General features: G+C 43.7%; 1 protein-coding gene across 1 annotated transcript in view; it reads left to right on the top strand.

Moving 5' to 3' along the window:
- LOC106585952 (WD repeat and FYVE domain-containing protein 3) overlaps positions 1 to 20022 on the top strand; it is a 239709-nt gene that overhangs the window by 31274 nt on the left and 188413 nt on the right. Inside the window, 2 exon segments of the mRNA XM_082968737.1 lie at positions 16795 to 17005; positions 17378 to 17501. Of these exon segments, the coding sequence (XP_082824863.1) occupies positions 16795 to 17005; positions 17378 to 17501 (335 nt within the window).

The raw sequence follows: 20022 nt of genomic DNA, 5'->3' as shown, positions 1-20022 counted from the left end.
CTGCATATTGACTCTGTACCAGTACCCCCTGTATATATTACCTTGACTAACCTGTACCCCTGCATATTGACTCTGTACCAGTAGTCCCTGTATATATTACCTTGACTAACCTGTACCCCTGCATATTGACTCTGTACCAGTACCCCCTGTATATATTACCTCTAACCTGTACCCCTGCATATTGACTCTGTACCAGTACCCCCTGTATATATTACCTCTAACCTGTACCCCTGCATATTGACTCTGTACCAGTAGCCCCTGTATATATTACCTTGACTAACCTGTACCCCTGCATATTGACTCTGTACCAGTACCCCCTGTATATAGTACCTCTAACCTGTACCCCTCATATTGACTCTGTACCAGTACCCCCTGTATATATTACCTTGACTAACCTGTACCCCTGCATATTGACTCTGTACCAGTACCCCCTGTATATATTACCTTGACTAACCTGTACCCCTGCATATTGACTCTGTACCAGTACCCCCTGTATATATTACCTCTAACCTGTACCCCTGCATATTGACTCTGTACCAGTACCCCCTGTATATATTACCTTGACTAACCTGTACCCCTGCATATTGACTCTGTACCAGTACCCCCTGTATATATTACCTTGACTAACCTGTACCCCTGCATATTGACTCTGTACCAGTAGTCCCTGTATATATTACCTTGACTAACCTGTACCCCTGCATATTGACTCTGTACCAGTACCCCCTGTATATATTACCTCTAACCTGTACCCCTGCATATTGACTCTGTACCAGTACCCCCTGTATATAGTACCTCTAACCTGTACCCCTGCATATTGACTCTGTACCAGTACCCCCTGTATATATTACCTCTAACCTGTACCCCTGCATATTGACTCTGTACCAGTACCCCCTGTATATATTACCTCTAACCTGTACCCCTGCATATTGACTCTGTACCAGTAGCCCCTGTATATATTACCTTGACTAACCTGTACCCCTGCATATTGACTCTGTACCAGTACCCCCTGTATATAGTACCTCTAACCTGTACCCCTGCATATTGACTCTGTACCAGTACCCCCTGTATATATTACCTTGACTAACCTGTACCCCTGCATATTGACTCTGTACCAGTACCCCCTGTATATATTACCTTGACTAACCTGTACCCCTGCATATTGACTCTGTACCAGTACCCCCTGTATATATTACCTCTAACCTGTACCCCTGCATATTGACTCTGTACCAGTAGTCCCTGTATATATTACCTTGACTAACCTGTACCCCTGCATATTGACTCTGTACCAGTACCCCCTGTATATATTACCTCTAACCTGTACCCCTGCATATTGACTCTGTACCAGTACCCCCTGTATATATTACCTTGACTAACCTGTACCCCTGCATATTGACTCTGTACCAGTAGTCCCTGTATATATTACCTTGACTAACCTGTACCCCTGCATATTGACTCTGTACCAGTACCCCCTGTATATATTACCTCTAACCTGTACCCCTGCATATTGACTCTGTACCAGTACCCCCTGTATATATTACCTCTAACCTGTACCCCTGTATATTGACTCTGTACCACTACCCCCTGTATATATTACCTTGACTAACCTGTACCCCTGCATATTGACTCTGTACCAGTAGTCCCTGTATATATTACCTTGACTAACCTGTACCCCTGCATATTGACTCTGTACCAGTAGTCCCTGTATATATTACCTTGACTAACCTGTACCCCTGCATATTGACTCTGTACCAGTAGCCCCTGTATATATTACCTTGACTAACCTGTACCCCTGCATATTGACTCTGTACCAGTACCCCCTGTATATATTACCTCTAACCTGTACCCCTGCATATTGACTCTGTACCAGTACCCCCTGTATATATTACCTTGACTAACCTGTACCCCTGCATATTGACTCTGTACCAGTAGCCCCTGTATATATTACCTCTAACCTGTACCCCTGCATATTGACTCTGTACCAGTAGTCCCTGTATATATTACCTTGACTAACCTGTACCCCTGCATATTGACTCTGTACCAGTACCCCCTGTATATATTACCTTGACTAACCTGTACCCCTGCATATTGACTCTGTACCAGTAGTCCCTGTATATATTACCTTGACTAACCTGTACCCCTGCATATTGACTCTGTACCAGTAGTCCCTGTATATATTACCTTGACTAACCTGTACCCCTGCATATTGACTCTGTACCAGTAGCCCCTGTATATATTACCTTGACTAACCTGTACCCCTGCATATTGACTCTGTACCAGTAGCCCCTGTATATATTACCTCTAACCTGTACCCCTGCATATTGACTCTGTACCAGTAGTCCCTGTATATATTACCTTGACTAACCTGTACCCCTGCATATTGACTCTGTACCAGTACCCCCTGTATATATTACCTTGACTAACCTGTACCCCTGCATATTGACTCTGTACCAGTAGTCCCTGTATATATTACCTTGACTAACCTGTACCCCTGCATATTGACTCTGTACCAGTACCCCCTGTATATATTACCTCTAACCTGTACCCCTGCATATTGACTCTGTACCAGTACCCCCTGTATATATTACCTTGACTAACCTGTACCCCTGCATATTGACTCTGTACCAGTACCCCCTGTATATATTACCTCTAACCTGTACCCCTGCATATTGACTCTGTACCAGTACCCCCTGTATATATTACCTTGACTAACCTGTACCCCTGCATATTGACTCTGTACCAGTACCCCCTGTATATATTACCTTGACTAACCTGTACCCCTGCATATTGACTCTGTACCAGTAGTCCCTGTATATATTACCTTGACTAACCTCTACCCCTGCATATTGACTCTGTACCAGTAGTCCCTGTATATATTACCTTGACTAACCTGTACCCCTGCATATTGACTCTGTACCAGTACCCCCTGTATATATTACCTCTAACCTGTACCCCTGCATATTGACTCTGTACCAGTAGCCCCTGTATATATTACCTTGACTAACCTGTACCCCTGCATATTGACTCTGTACCAGTACCCCCTGTATATATTACCTCTAACCTGTACCCCTGCATATTGACTCTGTACCAGTACCCCCTGTATATATTACCTCTAACCTGTACCCCTGCATATTGACTCTGTACCAGTAGCCCCTGTATATATTACCTTGACTAACCTGTACCCCTGCATATTGACTCTGTACCAGTACCCCCTGTATATATTACCTTGACTAACCTGTACCCCTGCATATTGACTCTGTACCAGTACCCCCTGTATATATTACCTTGACTAACCTGTACCCCTGCATATTGACTCTGTACCAGTACCCCCTGTATATATTACCTTGACTAACCTGTACCCCTGCATATTGACTCTGTACCAGTAGTCCCTGTATATATTACCTTGACTAACCTCTACCCCTGCATATTGACTCTGTACCAGTAGCCCCTGTATATATTACCTTGACTAACCTGTACCCCTGCATATTGACTCTGTACCAGTACCCCCTGTATATATTACCTTGACTAACCTGTACCCCTGCATATTGACTCTGTACCAGTACCCCCTGTATATATTACCTTGACTAACCTGTACCCCTGCATATTGACTCTGTACCAGTACCCCCTGTATATATTACCTTGACTAACCTGTACCCCTGCATATTGACTCTGTACCACTACCCCCTGTATATATTACCTTGACTAACCTGTAGCCCTGCATATTGACTCTGTACCAGTACCCCCTGTATATATTACCTTGACTAACCTGTACCCCTGCATATTGACTCTGTACCACTACCCCCTGTATATATTACCTTGACTAACCTGTAGCCCTGCATATTGACTCTGTACCAGTACCCCCTGTATATATTACCTTGACTAACCTGTAGCCCTGCATATTGACTCTGTACCAGTACCCCCTGTATATATTACCTTGACTAACCTGTACCCCTGCATATTGACTCTGTACCAGTACCCCCTGTATATATTACCTCTAACCTGTACCCCTGCATATTGACTCTGTACCAGTACCCCCTGTATATATTACCTTGACTAACCTGTACCCCTGCATATTGACTCTGTACCAGTAGCCCCTGTATATATTACCTCTAACCTCTACCCCTGCATATTGACTCTGTACCAGTACCCCCTGTATATATTACCTTGACTAACCTGTACCCCTGCATATTGACTCTGTACCAGTACCCCCTGTATATATTACCTTGACTAACCTGTACCCCTGCATATTGACTCTGTACCAGTAGCCCCTGTATATATTACCTCTAACCTCTACCCCTGCATATTGACTCTGTACCAGTACCCCCTGTATATATTACCTTGACTAACCTGTACCCCTGCATATTGACTCTGTACCAGTAGTCCCTGTATATATTACCTCTAACCTGTACCCCTGCATATTGACTCTGTACCAGTAGTCCCTGTATATATTACCTTGACTAACCTGTACCCCTGCATATTGACTCTGTACCAGTACCCCCTGTATATATTACCTTGACTAACCTCTACCCCTGCATATTGACTCTGTACCAGTACCCCCTGTATATATTACCTCTAACCTGTACCCCTGCATATTGACTCTGTACCAGTACCCCCTGTATATATTACCTCTAACCTGTACCCCTGCATATTGACTCTGTACCAGTACCCCCTGTATATATTACCTTGACTAACCTGTAGCCCTGCATATTGACTCTGTACCAGTAGTCCCTGTATATATTACCTCTAACCTGTACCCCTGCATATTGACTCTGTACCAGTAGTCCCTGTATATATTACCTTGACTAACCTCTACCCCTGCATATTGACTCTGTACCAGTAGTCCCTGTATATATTACCTCTAACCTGTACCCCTGCATATTGACTCTGTACCAGTAGTCCCTGTATATATTACCTCTAACCTGTACCCCTACATATTGACTCTGTACCACTACCCCCTGTATATATTACCTTGACTAACCTGTACCCCTGCATATTGACTCTGTACCAGTACCCCCTGTATATATTACCTTGACTAACCTGTACCCCTACATATTGACTCTGTACCAGTACCCCCTGTATATATTACCTTGACTAACCTGTACCCCTGTATATTGACTCTGTACCACTACCCCCTGTATATATTACCTCTAACCTGTACCCCTGCATATTGACTCTGTACCAGTACCCCCTGTATATATTACCTTGACTAACCTGTACCCCTACATATTGACTCTGTACCAGTAGCCCCTGTATATAGTACCTCTAACCTGTACCCCTGCATATTGACTCTGTACCAGTACCCCCTGTATATATTACCTCTAACCTGTACCCCTGCATATTGACTCTGTACCAGTACCCCCTGTATATATTACCTCTAACCTGTACCCCTGCATATTGACTCTGTACCAGTACCCCCTGTATATATTACCTCTAACCTGTACCCCTGCATATTGACTCTGTACCAGTAGTCCCTGTATATATTACCTTGACTAACCTGTACCCCTGCATATTGACTCTGTACCAGTAGCCCCTGTATATATTACCTCTAACCTGTACCCCTGCATATTGACTCTGTACCAGTAGTCCCTGTATATATTACCTCTAACCTGTACCCCTGCATATTGACTCTGTACCAGTAGTCCCTGTATATATTACCTTGACTAACCTGTACCCCTGCATATTGACTCTGTACCAGTACCCCCTGTATATATTACCTTGACTAACCTGTACCCCTGCATATTGACTCTGTACCAGTAGCCCCTGTATATATTACCTCTAACCTGTACCCCTGCATATTGACTCTGTACCAGTAGTCCCTGTATATATTACCTCTAACCTGTACCCCTGCATATTGACTCTGTACCAGTACCCCCTGTATATATTACCTTGACTAACCTGTACCCCTGCATATTGACTCTGTACCAGTACCCCCTGTATATATTACCTTGACTAACCTGTACCCCTGCATATTGACTCTGTACCAGTACCCCCTGTATATATTACCTTGACTAACCTGTACCCCTGCATATTGACTCTGTACCAGTACCCCCTGTATATATTACCTTGACTAACCTGTACCCCTGCATATTGACTCTGTACCAGTACCCCCTGTATATATTACCTCTAACCTGTACCCCTGCATATTGACTCTGTACCAGTACCCCCTGTATATATTACCTTGACTAACCTGTACCCCTGCATATTGACTCTGTACCAGTAGTCCCTGTATATATTACCTCTAACCTGTACCCCTGCATATTGACTCTGTACCAGTAGTCCCTGTATATATTACCTTGACTAACCTGTACCCCTGCATATTGACTCTGTACCAGTACCCCCTGTATATATTACCTCTAACCTGTACCCCTGCATATTGACTCTGTACCAGTACCCCCTGTATATATTACCTTGACTAACCTGTACCCCTGCATATTGACTCTGTACCAGTAGTCCCTGTATATATTACCTCTAACCTGTACCCCTGCATATTGACTCTGTACCAGTACCCCCTGTATATATTACCTCTAACCTGTACCCCTGCATATTGACTCTGTACCAGTAGTCCCTGTATATATTACCTCTAACCTGTACCCCTGCATATTGACTCTGTACCAGTAGTCCCTGTATATATTACCTTGACTAACCTGTACCCCTGCATATTGACTCTGTACCAGTAGTCCCTGTATATATTACCTTGACTAACCTGTACCCCTGCATATTGACTCTGTACCAGTACCCCCTGTATATATTACCTCTAACCTGTACCCCTGTATATTGACTCTGTACCAGTACCCCCTGTATATATTACCTCTAACCTGTACCCCTGCATATTGACTCTGTACCAGTAGTCCCTGTATATATTACCTCTAACCTGTACCCCTGCATATTGACTCTGTACCAGTAGTCCCTGTATATAGTACCTCTAACCTGTACCCCTGCATATTGACTCTGTACCAGTAGTCCCTGTATATATTACCTCTAACCTGTACCCCTGCATATTGACTCTGTACCAGTAGTCCCTGTATATATTACCTTGACTAACCTGTACCCCTGCATATTGACTCTGTACCAGTAGTCCCTGTATATATTACCTTGACTAACCTGTACCCCTGCATATTGACTCTGTACCAGTACCCCCTGTATATATTACCTCTAACCTGTACCCCTGTATATTGACTCTGTACCAGTACCCCCTGTATATATTACCTCTAACCTGTACCCCTGCATATTGACTCTGTACCAGTAGTCCCTGTATATATTACCTCTAACCTGTACCCCTGCATATTGACTCTGTACCAGTAGTCCCTGTATATATTACCTCTAACCTGTACCCCTGCATATTGACTCTGTACCAGTACCCCCTGTATATATTACCTTGACTAACCTGTACCCCTGCATATTGACTCTGTACCAGTAGTCCCTGTATATATTACCTCTAACCTGTACCCCTGCATATTGACTCTGTACCAGTACCCCCTGTATATATTACCTTGACTAACCTGTACCCCTGCATATTGACTCTGTACCAGTAGTCCCTGTATATATTACCTCTAACCTGTACCCCTGCATATTGACTCTGTACCAGTACCCCCTGTATATATTACCTTGACTAACCTGTACCCCTGCATATTGACTCTGTACCAGTACCCCCTGTATATATTACCTCTAACCTGTACCCCTGCATATTGACTCTGTACCAGTACCCCCTGTATATATTACCTTGACTAACCTGTACCCCTGCATATTGACTCTGTACCAGTAGCCCCTGTATATATTACCTCTAACCTCTACCCCTGCATATTGACTCTGTACCAGTACCCCCTGTATATATTACCTTGACTAACCTGTACCCCTGCATATTGACTCTGTACCAGTACCCCCTGTATATATTACCTTGACTAACCTGTACCCCTGCATATTGACTCTGTACCAGTAGCCCCTGTATATTTTACCTCTAACCTCTACCCCTGCATATTGACTCTGTACCAGTACCCCCTGTATATATTACCTTGACTAACCTGTACCCCTGCATATTGACTCTGTACCAGTAGTCCCTGTATATATTACCTCTAACCTGTACCCCTGCATATTGACTCTGTACCAGTAGTCCCTGTATATATTACCTTGACTAACCTGTACCCCTGCATATTGACTCTGTACCAGTACCCCCTGTATATATTACCTTGACTAACCTCTACCCCTGCATATTGACTCTGTACCAGTACCCCCTGTATATATTACCTCTAACCTGTACCCCTGCATATTGACTCTGTACCAGTACCCCCTGTATATATTACCTCTAACCTGTACCCCTGCATATTGACTCTGTACCAGTACCCCCTGTATATATTACCTTGACTAACCTGTAGCCCTGCATATTGACTCTGTACCAGTAGTCCCTGTATATATTACCTCTAACCTGTACCCCTGCATATTGACTCTGTACCAGTAGTCCCTGTATATATTACCTTGACTAACCTCTACCCCTGCATATTGACTCTGTACCAGTAGTCCCTGTATATATTACCTCTAACCTGTACCCCTGCATATTGACTCTGTACCAGTAGTCCCTGTATATATTACCTCTAACCTGTACCCCTACATATTGACTCTGTACCACTACCCCCTGTATATATTACCTTGACTAACCTGTACCCCTGCATATTGACTCTGTACCAGTACCCCCTGTATATATTACCTTGACTAACCTGTACCCCTACATATTGACTCTGTACCAGTACCCCCTGTATATATTACCTTGACTAACCTGTACCCCTGTATATTGACTCTGTACCACTACCCCCTGTATATATTACCTCTAACCTGTACCCCTGCATATTGACTCTGTACCAGTACCCCCTGTATATATTACCTTGACTAACCTGTACCCCTACATATTGACTCTGTACCAGTAGCCCCTGTATATAGTACCTCTAACCTGTACCCCTGCATATTGACTCTGTACCAGTACCCCCTGTATATATTACCTCTAACCTGTACCCCTGCATATTGACTCTGTACCAGTACCCCCTGTATATATTACCTCTAACCTGTACCCCTGCATATTGACTCTGTACCAGTACCCCCTGTATATATTACCTCTAACCTGTACCCCTGCATATTGACTCTGTACCAGTAGTCCCTGTATATATTACCTTGACTAACCTGTACCCCTGCATATTGACTCTGTACCAGTAGCCCCTGTATATATTACCTCTAACCTGTACCCCTGCATATTGACTCTGTACCAGTAGTCCCTGTATATATTACCTCTAACCTGTACCCCTGCATATTGACTCTGTACCAGTAGTCCCTGTATATATTACCTTGACTAACCTGTACCCCTGCATATTGACTCTGTACCAGTACCCCCTGTATATATTACCTTGACTAACCTGTACCCCTGCATATTGACTCTGTACCAGTAGCCCCTGTATATATTACCTCTAACCTGTACCCCTGCATATTGACTCTGTACCAGTAGTCCCTGTATATATTACCTCTAACCTGTACCCCTGCATATTGACTCTGTACCAGTACCCCCTGTATATATTACCTTGACTAACCTGTACCCCTGCATATTGACTCTGTACCAGTACCCCCTGTATATATTACCTTGACTAACCTGTACCCCTGCATATTGACTCTGTACCAGTACCCCCTGTATATATTACCTTGACTAACCTGTACCCCTGCATATTGACTCTGTACCAGTACCCCCTGTATATATTACCTTGACTAACCTGTACCCCTGCATATTGACTCTGTACCAGTACCCCCTGTATATATTACCTCTAACCTGTACCCCTGCATATTGACTCTGTACCAGTACCCCCTGTATATATTACCTTGACTAACCTGTACCCCTGCATATTGACTCTGTACCAGTAGTCCCTGTATATATTACCTCTAACCTGTACCCCTGCATATTGACTCTGTACCAGTAGTCCCTGTATATATTACCTTGACTAACCTGTACCCCTGCATATTGACTCTGTACCAGTACCCCCTGTATATATTACCTCTAACCTGTACCCCTGCATATTGACTCTGTACCAGTACCCCCTGTATATATTACCTCTAACCTGTACCCCTGCATATTGACTCTGTACCAGTAGTCCCTGTATATATTACCTCTAACCTGTACCCCTGCATATTGACTCTGTACCAGTAGTCCCTGTATATATTACCTTGACTAACCTGTACCCCTGCATATTGACTCTGTACCAGTAGTCCCTGTATATATTACCTTGACTAACCTGTACCCCTGCATATTGACTCTGTACCAGTACCCCCTGTATATATTACCTCTAACCTGTACCCCTGTATATTGACTCTGTACCAGTACCCCCTGTATATATTACCTCTAACCTGTACCCCTGCATATTGACTCTGTACCAGTAGTCCCTGTATATATTACCTCTAACCTGTACCCCTGCATATTGACTCTGTACCAGTAGTCCCTGTATATAGTACCTCTAACCTGTACCCCTGCATATTGACTCTGTACCAGTAGTCCCTGTATATATTACCTCTAACCTGTACCCCTGCATATTGACTCTGTACCAGTAGTCCCTGTATATATTACCTTGACTAACCTGTACCCCTGCATATTGACTCTGTACCAGTAGTCCCTGTATATATTACCTTGACTAACCTGTACCCCTGCATATTGACTCTGTACCAGTACCCCCTGTATATATTACCTCTAACCTGTACCCCTGTATATTGACTCTGTACCAGTACCCCCTGTATATATTACCTCTAACCTGTACCCCTGCATATTGACTCTGTACCAGTAGTCCCTGTATATATTACCTCTAACCTGTACCCCTGCATATTGACTCTGTACCAGTAGTCCCTGTATATATTACCTCTAACCTGTACCCCTGCATATTGACTCTGTACCAGTACCCCCTGTATATATTACCTTGACTAACCTGTACCCCTGCATATTGACTCTGTACCAGTAGTCCCTGTATATATTACCTCTAACCTGTACCCCTGCATATTGACTCTGTACCAGTACCCCCTGTATATATTACCTTGACTAACCTGTACCCCTGCTTATTGACTCTGTACCACTACCCCCTGTATATATTACCTTGACTAACCTGTACCCCTGCATATTGACTCTGTACCAGTAGTCCCTGTATATATTACCTCTAACCTGTACCCCTGCATATTGACTCTGTACCAGTACCCCCTGTATATATTACCTTGACTAACCTGTACCCCTGCATATTGACTCTGTACCACTACCCCCTGTATATATTACCTTGACTAACCTGTACCCCTGCATATTGACTCTGTACCAGTACCCCCTGTATATATTACCTTGACTAACCTGTACCCCTGCATATTGACTCTGTACCAGTAGTCCCTGTATATATTACCTCTAACCTGTACCCCTGCATATTGACTCTGTACCAGTAGTCCCTGTATATATTACCTCTAACCTGTACCCCTGCATATTGACTCTGTACCAGTACCCCCTGTATATATTACCTTGACTAACCTGTACCCCTGCATATTGACTCTGTACCAGTAGTCCCTGTATATATTACCTCTAACCTGTACCCCTGCATATTGACTCTGTACCAGTACCCCCTGTATATATTACCTTGACTAACCTCTACCCCTGCATATTGACTCTGTACCAGTAGTCCCTGTATATATTACCTCTAACCTGTACCCCTGCATATTGACTCTGTACCAGTAGTCCCTGTATATATTACCTCTAACCTGTACCCCTGCATATTGACTCTGTACCAGTAGCCCCTGTATATATTACCTCTAACCTGTACCCCTGCATATTGACTCTGTACCAGTACCCCCTGTATATATTACCTCTAACCTGTACCCCTGCATATTGACTCTGTACCAGTACCCCCTGTATATATTACCTTGACTAACCTCTACCCCTGCATATTGACTCTGTACCAGTAGTCCCTGTATATATTACCTCTAACCTGTACCCCTGCATATTGACTCTGTACCAGTAGTCCCTGTATATATTACCTCTAACCTGTACCCCTGCATATTGACTCTGTACCAGTAGTCCCTGTATATATTACCTCTAACCTGTACCCCTGCATATTGACTCTGTACCAGTAGCCCCTGTATATATTACCTTGACTAACCTGTACCCCTGCATATTGACTCTGTACCAGTAGCCCCTGTATATATTACCTTGACTAACCTGTACCCCTGCATATTGACTCTGTACCAGTACCCCCTGTATATATTACCTTGACTAACCTGTACCCCTGCATATTGACTCTGTACCAGTACCCCCTGTATATATTACCTTGACTAACCTGTACCCCTGCATATTGACTCTGTACCAGTACCCCCTGTATATATTACCTCTAACCTGTACCCCTGCATATTGACTCTGTACCAGTACCCCCTGTATATATTACCTTGACTAACCTGTAGCCCTGCATATTGACTCTGTACCAGTACCCCCTGTATATATTACCTTGACTAACCTGTACCCCTGCATATTGACTCTGTACCAGTACCCCCTGTATATATTACCTCTAACCTGTACCCCTGCATATTGACTCTGTACCAGTACCCCCTGTATATATTACCTTGACTAACCTGTACCCCTGCATATTGACTCTGTACCAGTACCCCCTGTATATATTACCTTGACTAACCTGTACCCCTGTATATTGACTCTGTACCAGTAGTCCCTGTATATATTACCTTGACTAACCTGTACCCCTGCATATTGACTCTGTACCACTACCCCCTGTATATATTACCTCTAACCTGTACCCCTGCATATTGACTCTGTACCAGTACCCCCTGTATATATTACCTTGACTAACCTGTACCCCTGTATATTGACTCTGTATATATTACCTTGACTAACCTGTACCCCTGCATATTGACTCTGTACCAGTACCCCCTGTATATATTACCTTGACTAACCTGTACCCCTGTATATTGACTCTGTATATATTACCTTGACTAACCTGTACCCCTGTATATTGACTCTGTATATATTACCTTGACTAACCTCTACCCCTGCATATTGACTCTGTACCAGTACCCCCTGTATATATTACCTCTAACCTGTACCCCTGCATATTGACTCTGTACCAGTAGCCCCTGTATATATTACCTCTAACCTGTACCCCTGCATATTGACTCTGTACCAGTAGCCCCTGTATATATTACCTCTAACCTGTACCCCTGCATATTGACTCTGTACCAGTAGCCCCTGTATATATTACCTTGACTAACCTGTACCCCTGCATATTGACTCTGTACCAGTACCCCCTGTATATAGTACCTCTAACCTGTACCCCTGCATATTGACTCTGTACCAGTACCCCCTGTATATATTACCTCTAACCTGTACCCCTGCATATTGACTCTGTACCAGTACCCCCTGTATATATTACCTTGACTAACCTGTACCCCTGCATATTGACTCTGTACCAGTAGTCCCTGTATATATTACCTTGACTAACCTGTACCCCTGCATATTGACTCTGTACCAGTACCCCCTGTATATATTACCTCTAACCTGTACCCCTGCATATTGACTCTGTACCAGTACCCCCTGTATATATTACCTTGACTAACCTGTACCCCTGCATATTGACTCTGTACCAGTACCCCCTGTATATATTACCTCTAACCTGTACCCCTGCATATTGACTCTGTACCAGTACCCCCTGTATATATTACCTTGACTAACCTGTACCCCTGCATATTGACTCTGTACCAGTACCCCCTGTATATATTACCTCTAACCTGTACCCCTGCATATTGACTCTGTACCAGTAGTCCCTGTATATATTACCTCTAACCTGTACCCCTGCATATTGACTCTGTACCAGTACCCCCTGTATATATTACCTTGACTAACCTGTACCCCTGCATATTGACTCTGTACCAGTACCCCCTGTATATATTACCTTGACTAACCTGTACCCCTGCATATTGACTCTGTACCAGTACCCCCTGTATATATTACCTCTAACCTGTACCCCTGCATATTGACTCTGTACCAGTAGCCCCTGTATATATTACCTTGACTAACCTGTACCCCTGCATATTGACTCTGTACCAGTACCCCCTGTATATATTACCTTGACTAACCTGTACCCCTGCATATTGACTCTGTACCAGTACCCCCTGTATATATTACCTCTAACCTGTACCCCTGCATATTGACTCTGTACCAGTACCCCCTGTATATATTACCTTGACTAACCTGTACCCCTGCATATTGACTCTGTACCAGTACCCCCTGTATATATTACCTCTAACCTGTACCCCTGCATATTGACTCTGTACCAGTACCCCCTGTATATATTACCTTGACTAACCTGTACCCCTGCATATTGACTCTGTACCAGTAGTCCCTGTATATATTACCTTGACTAACCTGTACCCCTGCATATTGACTCTGTACCAGTACCCCCTGTATATATTACCTCTAACCTGTACCCCTGCATATTGACTCTGTACCAGTACCCCCTGTATATATTACCTTGACTAACCTGTACCCCTGCATATTGACTCTGTACCAGTACCCCCTGTATATATTACCTCTAACCTGTACCCCTGCATATTGACTCTGTACCAGTACCCCCTGTATATATTACCTTGACTAACCTGTACCCCTGCATATTGACTCTGTACCAGTACCCCCTGTATATATTACCTCTAACCTGTACCCCTGCATATTGACTCTGTACCAGTAGTCCCTGTATATATTACCTCTAACCTGTACCCCTGCATATTGACTCTGTACCAGTACCCCCTGTATATATTACCTTGACTAACCTGTACCCCTGCATATTGACTCTGTACCAGTACCCCCTGTATATATTACCTTGACTAACCTGTACCCCTGCATATTGACTCTGTACCAGTACCCCCTGTATATATTACCTCTAACCTGTACCCCTGCATATTGACTCTGTACCAGTAGCCCCTGTATATATTACCTCTAACCTGTACCCCTGCATATTGACTCTGTACCAGTACCCCCTGTATATATTACCTTGACTAACCTGTACCCCTGCATATTGACTCTGTACCACTACCCCCTGTATATATTACCTTGACTAACCTGTACCCCTGCATATTGACTCTGTACCAGTACCCCCTGTATATATTACCTTGACTAACCTGTACCCCTGCATATTGACTCTGTACCAGTACCCCCTGTATATATTACCTTGACTAACCTGTACCCCTGCATATTGACTCTGTACCAGTAGTCCCTGTATATATTACCTCTAACCTGTACCCCTGCATATTGACTCTGTACCACTACCCCCTGTATATATTACCTCTAACCTGTACCCCTGCATATTGACTCTGTACCAGTAGTCCCTGTATATATTACCTCTAACCTGTACCCCTGCATATTGACTCTGTACCAGTAGTCCCTGTATATATTACCTTGACTAACCTGTACCCCTGCATATTGACTCTGTACCAGTAGTCCCTGTATATATTACCTTGACTAACCTGTACCCCTGCATATTGACTCTGTACCAGTACCCCCTGTATATATTACCTCTAACCTGTACCCCTGCATATTGACTCTGTACCAGTAGCCCCTGTATATATTACCTTGACTAACCTGTACCCCTGCATATTGACTCTGTACCAGTAGTCCCTGTATATATTACCTTGACTAACCTGTACCCCTGCATATTGACTCTGTACCAGTACCCCCTGTATATATTACCTTGACTAACCTGTACCCCTGCATATTGACTCTGTACCAGTAGTCCCTGTATATATTACCTTGACTAACCTGTACCCCTGCATATTGACTCTGTACCAGTACCCCCTGTATATATTACCTTGACTAACCTGTACCCCTGCATATTGACTCTGTACCAGTACCCCCTGTATATATTACCTTGACTAACCTCTACCCCTGTATATTGACTCTGTACCAGTACCCCCTGTATATATTACCTCTAACCTCTACCCCTGTATATTGACTCTGTACCAGTAGCCCCTGTATATATTACCTCTAACCTGTACCCCTGCATATTGACTCTGTACCAGTACCCCCTGTATATATTACCTTGACTAACCTGTACCCCTGCATATTGACTCTGTACCAGTACCCCCTGTATATATTACCTTGACTAACCTGTACCCCTGCATATTGACTCTGTACCAGTACCCCCTGTATATATTACCTTGACTAACCTGTACCCCTACATATTGACTCTGTACCAGTACCCCCTGTATATATTACCTTGACTAACCTGTACCCCTGCATATTGACTCTGTACCAGTACCCCCTGTATATATTACCTTGACTAACCTGTACCCCTACATATTGACTCTGTACCAGTACCCCCTGTATATATTACCTTGACTAACCTGTACCCCTGCATATTGACTCTGTACCAGTACCCCCTGTATATATTACCTTGACTAACCTGTACCCCTGTATATATTTAATTACCTTGTTGTTGTTATTTTGTTGTGTTACTATTATTCCTTTTAGTTTATTTAGCAGATTTGACTAACTTTTAAACTTTGCGTTGTTGGTTAAAGGCTTGTAAGTAAGCATTTCACAGTAAGGTCTACACTTGTTGTATTCGGCAAATAACATTTTGCATGTGACAAATAACATTTTGATTTGACATTTCCATTTCTACAAGTGAAATATACAATTTAATTCAATACATCAAGAAAAGGTTCAAAGCACTTCCTGGTAAGTTTAAGGTACAGTAAAATTAAATGAATAAAAAAAATAAAAAAGTCATTCTCCCTCTTCCTCCTCCTCCTCAGGGCTGGCTTTGGCCTGGCGAAGCCGCTCAAGATGAACATGGTAAAGAGGATCATGGGAAGGCCGCGCCAGGAAGAATGTAGCCCCCAGGACAACGCGCTGGGCCTCATGCACCTCCGACGTCTCTTCTCTGAGCTCTGCCATCCGCCACGTCAAATGACCCAGAAGGAGCAGGAGGACAAACTCTACATGATGTTACCCGTCTTCAACAGGGTGAGAAACAGGCCTCTGATTGGTTTAATTTGCACTAATCCAAAAGACAGAAGGTGCCAGGATTCATCTCGTTCAGTAGATGTGATTGAAGAGATGTAAAGGAATGCAAAAGTAAATCTGTGTTTTCATTGCTTTGTGATCAGTGGTGTGAAATGGTTTAACAAAACTCCACCTCGGGTGTCCTTCATCTTAGCACATTAGGTGGACCGGTGTGTGTGTGTGTGTGTGTGTGTGTGTGTGTGTGTGTGTGTGTGTGTGTGTGTGTGTGTGTGTGTGTGTGTGTGTGTGTGTGTGTGTGTGTGTGTGTGTGTGTGTGTGTGTGTGTGTGTGTGTGTGTGTGTTAATGAGTTATCCTTCGACCTCTATGTTCAGGTGTTTGGGAACGCTTCCCCCACGACCATGACAGAGAAGTTCCAGGACCTCCTCCAGTTCACTACCCAGGTGTCCCGGCTCATGGTCACTGAGATCAGACGGAGAGCCTCCAACAAGTCCACAGGTACATAATCCCTCCAGCACTCCTTCAAACGTTCTTGGAACTTTACCATACCCTGGCGGTGCTGCCATGAACTCTGTTCATCTTGAGTAAGATGCACAGCTGGTGTACATGTGTCTCCACTCCTCTCAATACTATATTAACCTCCAAAAATCCACGACCACAAGTGTTTTGCCTGTAGCCTGATATGGCCTGCCGTAACTGTAGTTGACCAAAGTACTACCATCATCAAAGCCTATGTCCAGCCTCATCCTTCCCTTAAGCACAAAGACAATCACCCCGTGTATTTAGATTCTCATACCAATACAGTGCATTCGGAAAGTTTTCAGACCTCTTCCCCTTTTCCACATTTTGTTACGTTACAGCCTTATTCTAATATTGTAATTAATTAAAACATTTCATCAATCTACACGCACTACCCCATAATGACATCACAATACCCCATAATGACATCACGATACCCCATAATGACATCACGATACCCCATAATGACAAAGTGAAAACAGTTTTTAGAAATGTTTGCAAATGTATTAAAAATAAAAAAACACTTTATTTACATAAGTATTCAGCCCCTTTGCTATGAGACTCAAAATTGAGCTCAGGTGCATCCTGTCTCCATTGATCATCCTTGAGATGTTTCTACAACTTGATTGGAGTCCACCTGTGGTAAATCCAATGGATTGGACATGATTTGGAAAGGCACACACCTGTCTATATCAGGTCTCACAGTTGACAGTGCATGTCAGAGCAAAAACCAAGTAATGAGGTCGAAGGAATTGTCCATAGAGCTCCTAGATAGCATTGTGTCGAGGTACAGATCTGGGGAAGGATACCAAAAAATGTATGCATTCTTAAATGGGAGAGGTTTGGAACCACCAAGACTCTACTTAGAGCTGGCCGCCCGGCCAAACTGAGCAATTAGGGGAGACGGGCCTTGGTCAGGGAGGTGACAGAGCTCCAGAGTTCCTCTGTGGAAAATGGGAGAACCTTCCAGAAGGACAACCATCTCTGCAGCACTCCACCAATCAGGCCTTTATGGTAGAATGGCCAGTAGGAAGCCACTCTTCAGTAAAAGGCACATGACAGCCCGCTTGGAGTTCGCCAAAAGGCACCTAAAGAACTCTGACCATGAGAAAGAAGATTCTCTTTGGCCTGAATGCCAAGTGTTACGTCTGGAAACCTGGCACCATCCCTCGGTGAAGCATGGTGGTGGCAGCATCATGCTGTGCGAATGTGGAGGGAGGGACTGGGAGACTAGTCAGGATAGAGGCAAAGATGAACGGAGCAAAGTACAGAGAGATCCTTGATGAAAACCTGCTCCAGAGCACTCAGGACCTCAGACTGGGGCGAAGGCTCACCTTCCAACAGGACAATGACCCTAAGCACACAGCCAAGACAACGCAGGAGTGGCTTCGGGACAAGTCTCTAAATGTCCTTGAGTGGCCCAGCCAGAGCCTGGACTTGAACCCGATAGAACATCTCTGGAGAGACCTGAAAATAGCTGTGCAGCAACGCTCCCCATCCAACCTGACAGAGCTTGAGAGGATCTGCAGAGAAGACTCGAATGGGGGAAACTCCCCAAAAACTCCCCACAGAGAATGGGAGAAACTCCCCAAATACAGGTGTGCCAAGCTTGTAGCGTCATACCCAAGAAGACTCGAGGCTGTAATCGCTGCCAAAGGTGCTTCAATAAAGTACTGATTAAAGTGTCTGAATACTTATCTAAATGGGATATTGCCGTTTATACTTTTAATACATTTGCAAAAATGTAAAAAAAACAGTTTTTCCTTTGTCATTATTATTGTGTGTAGATTGATGAGGGGGGGGGGGGGATTTGATCCATTTTAGAATAAGGCTGTAATGTAACAAAATGTGGATGGGTCTGAATACACTCCGAAAGCACTGTATGAGTACAGTCCTCAGTCTTCTCTGCCTCAGTCCATGGCCAGGGCCGCTGCTTGCTAAACTACCACTCCATTCGTTAAACGGACGGTCAGTCGGTCGGTGTTGAAAGTCTCCACACATTAGATCACTTCAGGTGAGATTTGTCTGAGTACATCAACACTTAATCACAGCTTCTGATTCAACACTTCAGTATCAGTGTAAGTGTCTTGTTATTCAGTTAGTTCTGATAGGTTCCCCAGCAACATGACCAAAATACCTGCTGTCTCTTGATTTGGCTAGCTACTTGATATTCATCCTCCCTGCTCGCTGTTTGATTTAGGATTAGGTTTAGGATTAGGTTTAGATTTAGGGTTAGATTTAGGATTAGGTTTAGATTTAGGGTTAGATTTAGGATTATGTTTAGATTTAGGTTTAGGATTAGGTTTAGATTTAGGGTTAGGGTTAGATTTAGGATTATGGTTAAATTTAGGGTTAGATTTAGGATTATATCTAGAATTAGGATTAGATTTAGGATTAGATCATGGATCAGTTTTGCCTTTTAGATCACAATGAATGAGATTATATGGACAGGGGGGCCCTGATCCTAGATCATAATGAATGAGATTATATGGACAGGGGG

This window comes from Salmo salar, chromosome 24 (genome assembly GCF_965601325.2).
Source record: "Salmo salar chromosome 24, fSalSal1, whole genome shotgun sequence".
In the NCBI taxonomy this organism is placed as follows: domain Eukaryota; kingdom Metazoa; phylum Chordata; class Actinopteri; order Salmoniformes; family Salmonidae; genus Salmo; species Salmo salar.
The sequence above is the reverse complement of the archived record's forward strand: the minus strand, read 5'-3'. Positions and strand labels throughout refer to the sequence as shown.